Source organism: Bidens hawaiensis, unplaced genomic scaffold, assembly GCF_021521415.1.
Source record: "Bidens hawaiensis isolate Kalapana, Puna unplaced genomic scaffold, B.hawaiensis_p1.1 tig00025797_1, whole genome shotgun sequence".
NCBI classification, from domain to species: Eukaryota; Viridiplantae; Streptophyta; class Magnoliopsida; order Asterales; family Asteraceae; genus Bidens; species Bidens hawaiensis.
The window spans coordinates 197,303-210,169 of NW_027494138.1; the positions used below are offsets into that span (position 1 = coordinate 197,303).

General features: G+C 31.2%; 1 protein-coding gene across 1 annotated transcript; it reads left to right on the forward strand.

Moving 5' to 3' along the window:
- Positions 1 to 305: 305 nt before the first annotated feature.
- On the forward strand, positions 306 to 6,833 carry LOC143572297 ((-)-beta-pinene synthase, chloroplastic-like). Its single transcript, XM_077057491.1, has 7 exons — positions 306 to 547; positions 1,650 to 1,932; positions 2,014 to 2,389; positions 5,666 to 5,878; positions 5,959 to 6,097; positions 6,191 to 6,439; positions 6,515 to 6,833. The coding sequence occupies exons 1-7, from the start codon at positions 329 to 331 to the stop codon at positions 6,800 to 6,802; spliced, it is 1,767 nt and encodes a 588-aa protein (XP_076913606.1). The 5' UTR covers positions 306 to 328; the 3' UTR covers positions 6,803 to 6,833.
- Positions 6,834 to 12,867: the final 6,034 nt, after the last annotated feature.

The following is a 12,867-nucleotide window of genomic DNA, read 5'->3' on the forward strand; positions in this document are numbered from 1 at the left end:
ACAAATTGTAATCTTGGTGTTTTGTTTTGTTTTGTTTCTTTGATGGCTGGTTGTTCGCTTACCTGCCACTTTATTGTAATTTTTTTTAAATTTAGCAATGATAAATTTTAGATTTAAAAAAAATATAAGTTGGCTAGTCACCTGCTGGCCCCGCCGGGCTAATAATATAAACCTTAAAAAACTAGTTGCATGGTTTGGTTATTAGAGATTATATATATAAATAAACATATGACTTTTCTAGAGCATTGATACTGAGTTAGTGTGTGTATATAGTCCCATTTACTACATCAAAAACCATCACCAAACAAACAAACTATATCTTGTGGTAATGGCATCAATATGGGCACTTTCTTCTCCATTTCTCTTTTGCAACAATTCGGTAACACAAAGAAATAATATTATTGTCTGTAAAAAGAAAATATTTTCACCACGATCCAGTCTTAAGAATGATACTGCCGCCATGGAAATCAATACAAGAAGATCAGCAAACTATCGGCCTTCATTATGGTCCAATGATTATATTCAGTCACTTTCTAGCAAATATAAAGTACGTATACCATACCATGACAACATTTTATTTAATTTAGCAATTTTATTTTCCAGCAACTATGAAGTTCTTCGACAATATCACAACCTTAATCTTTCTTAGAGCATTAAAAATAAATCATTCATTTTTTTTATTTAAAAAGTTGAAAATATAAGAAAATAGTTAAAAAATTATATATTTTTTCTAAGATTATATATATATATATATATATATATATATATATATATATATATATATATATTTACAGCTTTACACATGTATAAATCACGTGTAGGAATGTCTATATTTCCTAAACATATTCTAAATACATTTTAAAAATGAATGCAAACATATTAAGACATTGCATTAATAGTTTTTCCATATGCACATGGGTGTAAGAAGTAAATCTTTTAAAAGATATAAACCAGTGATAGAAACAAGTAAACAATTTAGAGTTGTTATTTTTGTTATCGAAAAACAAAATAGTAATAATAAAATAAATAAATAAATAAACATAAAAATAAAAAAGTGCCGGCATATGTTTGCTTTTCGTTTTCGCAAAACAAAACAGTAATAATTCTTCTTTTTGCAGTAATATAGTCCTAACAATTTAAATTTACTATTTTTAATTTTGTAAAAATACCATATACATGTTTATTATAATTCTTAACATAGATTATGGTTCTTGTATAAAATGATTACTAAAAAATGTAGGAACCAATTAGGAGACGGCACATTTATGTGTGATAGTTTTATGAGAAAGTGTATTCACGCTAATTTAAAAGAATATCAACACGGACGCTTATTTACTTTTAAAGTATTATAGCTAAAAGCTAAGCCCTATAATCTAAACCCTAAAAGCTAAAAACTAAACGCTAAAGCTAAACCCTAAACTATAACTATTAAGCGATAAACCCTAGAAAAAGTATATACTTAAATCAATGGTTAGATAGAGTTCTCGTGAGTTCTCTCACGAACGATGGGTACTCTCATGTACAATAAGCCATTATTGAACAATAACTCACCCATGAATATATATATATATATATATATATGATAAAGTCAAGTATATGTTTGTAACTTTACTAACAACAATAGCATGTACGCTTATGGATGTATGTAGGGAGAGAAGTATATTGCAAGATCAGAAACACTAAAGGAACTAGTGAAGACTATGATCTACAAAGGAAATGAAATGATCGAAAATCCATTAAATATACTGAGTTTAATTGATGAATTGCAGAGACTCGGCATTTCCTATCATTTTGCCAATGAAATAAACAATGCCTTAGATAATATATACAAAAACAACTATGAAAGTCATGAAGCTTGGACTAAGATGGATTTAAATCTTAAATCCCTCGGTTTTCGACTCTTGCGGCAACATGGATATCATATCCCTCAAGGTATATATTTATAATTGAGGAAGATTTTATATTTCCTTTTAATTTGATTCACAGTCCTGAATGTTTAGTTGTGTTGAGTAGAGATATTCAGGGACAACATAGATGAGAATGGAAGTGTTAAAGGATACCTATTTGAAGATATCATCAGTATGTTAAACTTGTATGAGGCCACTTATCATTCAGTAGAGGATGAAAGTATATTGGATAGTGCTAGAATTTTCACAGAAGAATACCTTAAAGCAAACATGGAGAACGTTGCAGATAAAAATATTGCGTCTGTAGTAAGTCGTGCCTTAGAATTTCCGCTTCATTGGATGCTTCCACGGGTGGAAACAAAGTGGTTTATTGAAGTTTATGAGAAAAAACGGGACATGAATCCCACGGTGCTTGAGCTTGCCAAATTGGACTTCAACATGGTCCAAGCAGTTTACCAAGAGGATATGAAATACGCATCAAGGTATATCATCCTTTTCCCCTAATGTCAGCAAGAGTAGATACTATTCATGAAAACGAAAAAATGATTGCAATATAGTAAGGGTCTCAAATACATAAATCTTAAATCTCAAATATATATAATCAAAACCTTTAAAAGCTTTCTGGTTTTTTCTCGCATCTTCTCAAACTACCAGATTGCTTAATTTGCAAATGAAGGCCTCTCATATTTTTGACCTGAATTTGCGGGTATGGGTTTCACCAAACCCAGATAGCCCTTAAACGGGTTATAACATCTCATTAAATTAAAAATTAATGTCACCAAATAATTGATATAAAAATCTTATAAAATAGGGGATGCATTAAAAATTATATTCCATTTTTTTATCTCATTTATCTATGAAACTCACTCATAATCAAATCCTAATTATATTATTAACTTCTTTACAATAAATAAAATTAAATATCAATATTATAAACGAACAGTATAAAACAAACCCAGTAATAAGCTAGTGATATATATAGCTTAAGAATTCAAACGAAATGAAAAGCTATATTTGTGAATACTATTTCATTATTATCGAAAACTTAGAAACTTTTTTATGTTAAAGATTACAACAAAAAAGGTAATAATAGAGCTAACAAACTAATATAATGATATTGATAGTAACTCATAAATAAATTTAAAGATAAATATATAAATCAAATAAGTTTATCTGCTATTAGGTAAGCTATACCAATCACAATCAATGATTAACTCCTACTGAATAACTTCAAGTCAAATATTTTGTTATTCTAGGGCTATTAGGGATTCAGAAAATTGTTATGGGGCGAAAATTAATAGGGGTCGTTCGTATTTCTATTGAATAATTTTTTTCGATCCGGTTCAGACTCGGTTAGATCGAAAGGGGCGAGACCATATTATAAAAGAATAAAAAAAATCAAAATCTAATGTATCTAAACTCGTCTCCTAGTACAAACAATATTCTATATTTAAAGTTTATAACTTGTATAATTTTTTAAACCCCAATCAAATGAGCGATATACTTAATAAATTACCTATATTCGGAAGTTTTTCTGTAATTTGGTTGACGAAGGGGGCATTATCTGTCACTACTCGCTGTTATTTTTCTTTGCATTGTTACTAATTATTTTTTACTTTAATAATGTATAAATTGAAATTATGTGCTAGCGTCTAAGGGTAAAGAGACTAAGCTTATGGTCCTTGGGCTACTAACCTTAAAACTAATTTGAGGTATAAGTTACAATAGTTTTAACATTTGGATATTGGTAATTATAGTTAAAACTAGTTTGAGTCCCCCGTTTACGAGGGTTTATTTAGGATTTTTAATCCTTTTGCTATTTTATATTTTGTAATTATTTATTTTATTTTTAACGTAGTTTGATTTGATTAATACTTATATGTTAGTTTGTTGCGTTCATTATAATTTTTAACGTTCGGGCTTCAATTGATATGCATATGTTTTTTTTTATTTTTGACGAATGAGTATAAACGAACACGAACATGTTGATTTTTAAACGAACAAGCATGAACACAACTATTTGTCTTATGTAAAAGGGATAGTAGATGTAGGTGACGATGGTGGTTGATGTATGAGAGAGGAGATGGTGGGTGGTAGTCAGAAGTTAACAGGTGATGAAAAGGATACACGGGCGACGAAACATATGTAGAGGAGAGAAATTAATTTAGATTTTGATGATGAAAAAGTTTCGCAAATAAATGAGAGGTTATAACCCGTTTAAAAGCTATCCGGGTTTTGTGAGACCCATGACCCGTGAAGATTATTGTTTGATGATTAAGAGGTTATTTCACAAATAAATTAGATGTTATAACCTGTTTAACGGCTATCAGAGGTTGGTGAGACTCATGACCTACGAAAATTATTGTATGATTATGAAAGATTTTCATAAATAAATGAGATATTATATATATTATTAAGGACTATCCGGGTATGGTGAGACTCGTATCCGCGAATTCGATTCGAACGCATGAGAAGTCTCAAATCACAAATCAAACAATCTTGTGGCTTTAGAGGGGAGGGGAGCAACCAAAAAGTGACACACAGGATTATCTTTTCTTTACTTTTTTTTTTGCATTTATATAGATAGATTATTGTTTATATTAATTTGTTTTTTTTAGGGGTCGGTTTCTAAATTTCTTAAGTTTCTATTTCAAAAGTTTAGTGAGGAGGTTACAACATTTTATACGAGGACGTTAGGGATTTTCACGTATCTATAATACTAAAATAAATTAAAATTAAGGTGCCCCTTTCCTCTTAATGCCGATGATTAGTTAGTCCCTTAATTCTCTTCTTGTAAATGGATCCTATACAGTATGCACGGCATCAGTGGCGGATCTAGAACTAAATTCCAGAGGTAACCTAAAAATTTTTGTTTTTATCATACATTTAAAAAAAAAGACAATAACAAATAAAGTTAACACACCTACCTAATAGATGATCTCTCCTCTTCGACATTTGATAGCTTGAAATCGAGCCATTACATCGTCTCCCATTACTTTATCAAATTTTTCTCTTTCGACCGCAAAAAATAGAGCATTGTTCAAATAATCGTCACCATTCGATTGCGTAAATCAGTCTTGATAAGCTTTAGAAAAATCTTTCAACAGTTGCAGTTGCAACCGATAGCTAGCTTCAATATCCAATAAACCAAAGGAAAAGAAAGATCTTTTACGATTTCCACCATTAAACGAGCAAGATCACGTATTTCATCCAATTTTGTAAATCTTTCATCTTCCTTTACAGAGTGTAGAAGACATTAAGTTCACCCAAAAGACACCCTCTTTCTTTTGGAGTGGCAGCTATTGGATATGGTGGGAGCAGAGGGGATAGCGGCTGTTGTCTGGATGTTTAATATTATGTTTTTTGGGCTTATTTTATTTGAGTTGAGTGGGCTTTTTACTAATGTATGGGCTTTTAAATAATGTAAGGGCTTCTTAAAATTTTTGAAGGGTAACCTAGTTTTGCTTTAGAGGCAACCCGATATATAAAACTACGAAAATAAAAAATTTTTTACACTACGAAATGGAAGTTGAGGGGTAACCCAGGTTACCCCTGCCCATGCCTTATGTTCGCCACTGCACAGCATATATACAATGTGATCACAAACATTTACTCTAATACCATAGAGCTATCATACCTATTTCACAATTTATGAATTCATTAACTAGATAACCTGCATGTAAGCGCTCCTGGTGTAACTTTCTTCCACAGTTAAAAAAAAGTAATCATTAACCTTATCACTATATCTTCACATACAGATGGTGGAATGAAATTGGTTGGGATAAATTCGGTTTTGCTCGTGATCGTTTGATGGAGAACTTTATGTGGAGTGTTACTGAAAATTACTTGCCTCACTTTAAGGGAAGGAGAGATCTCACAAAGGTTAACGCGATGATCACTACCATTGACGACGTCTATGATGTCTATGGTACTTTGAAAGAACTCGAACATTTCACTGACTTTGTGAACTGGTTGGTGCTAAAATTCTTTGTTTCAATATTAGTAGTTTCTCATAGATCATATGTTTTGAGTAAACAATTCCATTTTGTAGTTGGGAGCTCAACACGATCGAAGGACTTCCTGATTATATGAAAATTTGCTTCCTTGCCCTTTATAATGCAATAAATGATATGGCATATAACGTAGTGACACGTGAAGGATTCTTTGTCGTTCCTTACTTAAAAAAAGCGGTAAGTATCCAAACTAATATACCTTTTCGTTGTAATAATGTGTAATAAATACTTTCTTATAGTTTTCTAGTGTAACTTTATTTGGCATTACAGTGGCAGGATTTATGCAACTCTTACATCATAGAAGCTAGATGGTTTGATAGTGGATACACACCAACCTTAAACGAGTTCCTCGACAATGGATACATGTCAATAGGGATTGTCCCGATCATCAAGCATGCATATCTATTAACTTTAACCACTGTGTCCGAAGATACATTGGACCAGATAAGATTAGCTGAAAATATGATTCGACATGCATGCGTTATTGTGCGACTTACTAATGATATGGGCACATCATCCGTAAACTTCTTAACCTAGCTTATTAACAATATACCTATTCATACTCAGATAAACTTAACTTCTTGTTGGTTTTAGGACGAACTTGAAAGAGGTGATGTTCCTAAGTCGATCCAATGTTATATGCACGAGAGTGGTGCCACTGAAGCCGAAGCAAGAGAATACATAAAACGATTAACTTTGGAGACATGGAAGAAGCTAAATAAGGAGCGACAAGAAATTGGTTCGAAATTGCAACACGAGTTCACTGAATGCGTAATAAACCTTGCCAGAATGGGGCATTTCATGTATACGGGGGATGACAAGCATGGTAATCCTGACTCGTTCAAGCCCTATGCACTATCATTATTTGTCAATCCAATCTAAGGGTTTCCATAAGCTTAAGTTTCTATTTGAGTTGTAATCTAATAAACCTATTTGGTTATATGTACGTCAATCTATTTTCATGCTATAATATGCTTCGTAGCTTGAACCTTATAAGGGGACCAAATTCGTGTACTCACCTTTATTCATCTACAACCACTCATCCAAAACAAGATTAGAATGCCACTATGCTTCTTGGACCATCTATAAAGATTATCACATTCAGTATGTCGTAATTAGTACAAACTATAAGTCTAGCATGCCACATGGACCCTATATGACTTAGATCTTCCAGCTTTACAACCCAAAAGAGTTTAAAACGGTAAAAGAGACCATCTAGCACTCACCTACGCATCTTTCTAAGACCTGAATTTTCTTGTTGATAGCTGTAACACTCCGACCGATGGCAGATTGTATATACGTCGGGATGGTATTTTGATTGTTCATAAGCTTGTAAAATCATTAAATGGCAATATATTTATTTCATTCCAAATAATAGCAATTACACGATTAATTCAAAGAAACCTATGGGCAATCTAGTTGCCTTTGTGCAAGAACCAGCAGCACAAGCATGTTTAAAATAATAATATTTTTTTCAAAAATGTTGGTGAGCTTTCTTAGTTTGATTATATATTTACTATATAAATTCGGCTATGATTCACTTGTCAAACTATAACATTTAAACATAGTGTAAATGAATAACAAATAAATAAAATCATACTGTTCTTCCGATCGAAGCCGAATTAATAGGGTAATGAGAACCATCGTGAGCTCCAACATAAGTTGAAGAATTAGGCGGCGCGTGTACATCTCGTCGGACCCTCCCACTATGAATACGCGAATGTGTATGTGTATGAGTCTCTTCCACCAAAAGGGATAAACACATTGCAAGCAAGTTCACATAATTCATAAGCATGTGTGTAATAAATGAAAACAATTATGAAAATGCGTGAATTGGTTTGAGATATGCATCAATAAAACATCAACACAAAAAGCATAAATGTGATACACCCCCAAACTTTGAAAAAAGAAATAAAAAAGGATTATGAAAAACTCATTTGGAATTTATAGGATGGTAGTGGGTTGATGGTTTAAGCGAGTTGATTGGTCATGCGAGAATTTCCAACTACTGGTCCTAATTTTTAGAGAATACAAGAAATAACCATCTAATTGAAATAAACAAACTTGACACGATAGAATGGTTAATGACGGGTTTGGGATCGATAAAGCTTTAAATAAATTTTGTATAAATTTTATAAATATGAAAGAAGAAAAAAAATATATAATTTATTTAATTATTCTTAAAAGTTAATTTTTAGTTTTTAACCAATAAACGTTAATTTAATATTAAATATATTAAATGAAAATCGATTTTGTATATAAGTAAAAACTATTTTTAGTTTATTATACTACTAGGTTTTGTCCCTTACATTTTTCGTTTCTAATACTTATATATTTTTTTTGGATTTTAATTTTATTTATTTTAAGAAAGTTAATAATATACTAGGGTTTGATGATCAAAGGGTTTCACAAATAAATTAGATGTTATAACCCGACTGATGATCCCTATGTTTCCGACTGATGAGCCTTATCCAGTTTGCCGCAAGGTTTTTTTGGATTCTTTTGGAGACCATGCGGTGCATTGCAAAGAATTACCTGGTTTTAAATACAAACATGATTTGGTTAGGGATGTTCTGTGAGATGTTCTTAAACGGGCAGGGATTTCTGCTAAAAATGAGGCCCTTGTTAACTTTCTTACAGATCCGCATTAAGGGAGGTCCACGTTAAGGCCAGCTGATATTCTTGTGTTCGGGTGGACATGGGGATACACGCTTGTGTGGACCTTACAGGAGTGTCTCCTCTTGTCGGGCTCAGAGACTGTGGGTTTGTTGTGGGTCAGGCTGCGTTGAAGGCCGAATCGGGCAAAGTTGTCAAACACGAAAAAGCCTGCTTAGAGAATCAACATGTATTTCTCCCTTTTGCTTTTGATACATTTGGGTTTCTAGCCCCGGAGGCTGTGAATTTTCTGAGCAGGGTTCAGCGGGTCGTACATGGTACCCTTTCTGCCCCTACGTCCCAAAGCTTCGTTTTTAGTAGGATGGGCTTTGCTATTCAAAAGGGGGTTGCGGCGCAGCTTGTTGCCCGTTTGCCTACCACTTTATTGTAATAATGTTGAGTTTAATGAAAAGGTGACATAATTGTAAAAAAAAAAAAGAACTATCTGGGTTTGGTGAAATTCATGACCCACTTATTTTTTACTATAATTTTTTTTTTCTTAATTATAAATAATATATTTTTTAAAAAAAAATCATATATTAACTTTTTGTATATCCCTATTTTATAGGATTTTCATATCAAATATTTGGTAAGATTAATTTTTAATTTAATGAGATGTTATAACCCGCTTACGGGCTATCTGGGTTTGTTGAGGCCCATACTCCTGAATTCGAGACAAATGCATGAGAAGCCTCCATTTACAAATAAAGTAATCTGATGGCTTGAGATAATACAGGGAGCAACTAGAGAGCTTTTAATGGTTTCATTTATATATATTTAAGATAAGATATAGATAAAAATCAGATTTTGGTGTCGCAAACATTTTTGGAATATTTTATTTGAATTCTTTTTTGTTTAGTTTTTTTTTCTTTTGCTTTTTGTTAGTTTTAAATAGGTTTATTTAAGAATGTATATTTTTTTTAGTTTCACTATCAAAATGGCTTAACTGATACGGTAAAGTAATTAAGTCTTGTGTGGACTTTGAATGTCGAGTGGGTTCCAAATGAAACAAGTCCACAAACAAATAAAAGAGCTACAAGTCCATTTGAGTGAAGAAACAACACATCAAGCCCACTATTTGCATAAAGAATAAAAGAGATGCAGCCCTACGGGCTTTTTGGACGGAGGAGTCACGTACTAAAAAAATTTTTCGACGGACTAACACCGAAAAAATAGTTGAAAAGTTCAACAAGTTTGTTCATTACCTTGTTGACAATCAAGTATTTGATTATGAGTCTCCTATTGAATACGAGACCGATTGAAAACGAAAGCTGAGGATAATATGAAAAGACTAGATGAAGATTGTAGGGCCCCGCTTTATTAATATAGTCTTTTGTATTATTTCGTACTAATCACGATGTAATTTATTTAGCTTTCATTTGTTGTAATAATGTTTAGGCCCGAGGCCTTGTAATGGTGAGCCCATTGGGTCAAACATAATGAAAGACATATGCATGGAGATGCACTTAAATAGTGCATCCTTCCATACACACATGGACCTTTTGGCAAAATCTCTATCTTATCCACTCACCAACCCTCTCTACTCCCTCTCTTCCTTACTATAACCGGAAATAACCAAACCCTAACAAGATCCGAGATCTCGGTTTAACATTAGTGATTTCTGCTAGCTGGTTGTTGAGATTGATCCAAGAACATTATTGTTTGATTCCACCTCTCAAAACTACCCTTTTTTTTTTATAATTGCACTATGAATAAATCTCTCAGCTACAATTAATTTAATTATCAGAGTAACCCTATTGCCAGATGGCATATCTGCCCAGGTCCTATTAATGCAATTTGCATTTTCAGCTAATGGAAGATATTTAGTTAATGCAATTTGCATAGATGGTAAACTTTATATAAGAGTTACAGTAAAAAAAATCTCATTTAATGGCACACATTTTTAGTGTCATTTAGCTTATGTGTCACTAGTTTAGGTTTTAATGGCACTTTGCATATGCCACATTTGTTTGGCATATATTTTAGTGGCATTTAGCATCTGTGTCACTAAAATTTAAGTTGTAAAGGTACTTTTTGTATGCCATTTTTGCTTGGTACAAACTTTTTGTGTAATTTTTTTATTTTTGTCACTAAACTTTAGGTTTAAATGACATTTTGCGTATGCCATAATTTCTTTACAACATTTATAGTGGCATTTAATATTTGTGTCACACAAGTTTAGGTTTTTAGTATCACTTTGTGTGTGACTAATTTGCTTCACATTTTAGCAAATTTTATAATGTCGTCTGTAAACCTAGTTTTTCCATTGATTGGCGTTTATCAAAATCAATTAATGCCGATATGCTACTTGTATGCAAGTTCCAACAAGAAATGGTATCTATCATCAAAATGACAAAAAGAAAAAACATTTTTTTGTAACAAAGAGTCTATGTTTCGCACTCTTTTTAAACCGTAAGCATTATATGTAAAAGTTTGTTATTAAAGGTAAATTAACTATCCGAAAAAAAGTATATAAAATCCTTAAAAGATCTGTTCGATTTTCAAGTTAAAAAGCTTGGCCCTACCTCAAAACACAACATCAAAAAATAATCCAGATCCCAACAACCTATTTATATATATGAATCTGATTTTTTAATAGATTAACCCATTCAATCTTTAAAGAGTACATCTTGGCTTCAGATTGAACTATACGAAGAAACTGAAAAAAACCTATCACAATCAACAAAATGAAATTAATCATCGATGGACACAAATAGCAACACAAATTTTGATTAAAAATTAAGATTATAGCATCCCAGTGGACAAAACCGAAACCAAAATGATAAAGAGCGAGACACAAACTTGAGAAGATGGTGTGAATAGTAATTAGTATGAATAGGTTGAAACACTCGCATGTTTGTACATTTTGTTTCGGGCGATCAATGAGACGTTAAAAGTGGGAATAAATTGGAATGGTCAATATGGTGTTTGGGGGGGGGGGGGGGGTTAATTGTTTTTCATTAGAGTTTAGAAATAATATTATAGAGGAAAATTGAACTTTTGACGTTTGCATTTGAGATTGGAGGGAATCTGGGAATTGAAAACGAAGATAAGGTCTTTAATTTTAATTTTCGTTTTTAATCAACTAATAAAATTTATTACATGTCTTTTCTAAAAATAGAAAAATAAAAAATAAATAAATAAAATTTACTACATAATAAATATTAAGATATAAAGTGAAAACAAAAGTTGTTTAAAACGTAAAAAAAAAGGGAGAGAAAATGTTATAGTTATTATTATTATTATTATATTGTAAACTAGATTTTATCCTTCGTATTACGGGGTTATTTTACATTATTCGTTTTTAATATTTATATATTTATATTTATATTTGGATTTTAATTTTATTTATTGTAAGAAAGTTAATAATTAATATACTTGAGGTTTGATGATGAAATTGCTTCACAAATAAATGATATGTTATAATCCGATTTAAAAACTATATGAGTTTGGTGATACCCATTACCCGTTTATTTTCTTTATTATAAAATTGTTTCTTAATTATAAATAATATTTTTTTTAAATAAAATAGGATATTAATTTTTAGTATATTCCTATTTTATAAGATTTTCATATCAAATATTTGATGAGATTATTTTTTAATATAATGAGATGTTATAATCCGTTTAAGAGCTATTTGGGTTTGGTAAAACCTTTACCCGTGAATTCGGGTCAAATGCGTGAGAAGCCTTCATTTACAAATAAAGCAATCTGATGGCTTGAGAGAATAGTTGTTTTACATTTTATATTTTTTAATATTTATTTTTTGGATTTTAATTTTCTTTATAAATAAATGATATGTTATAACCCGTTTAAAAGCTATCTGGATTTGGTGACTTATGACCCACTTTTGTTTTTCACTATAAAATTGTTTATTAATTATAAATAATATCTTTTTCTTTTTAAATTGGATATTAAATTTTAGTATATTCCTATTTTGTAGGATTTTCATATCAAATAACTGGTAAGGTTAATTTTTAATTTAATGAGATGTTATAACCCGTTTAAGAGCTATCTGTTTTTGATAAGACCCATACCCATGAATTTGAGTTAAATCAATAAGAGGTCTCCATTTAAAAATCAAGAAATCTGGTGGTTTACACAAAAGGGGGAAATGACCACATCGCGACACGTGGGATTTTTGAATTTTCGTTTATATATATTATATAGATACCTATTCACAAATACAAAACATTTTTTTATTAAGTATCTTATAATAAAATAACTTATATTTTTCCTAAGTAGATAATGCATATATTCAATACTTAACTAGGCATCGTTAATCGATATTG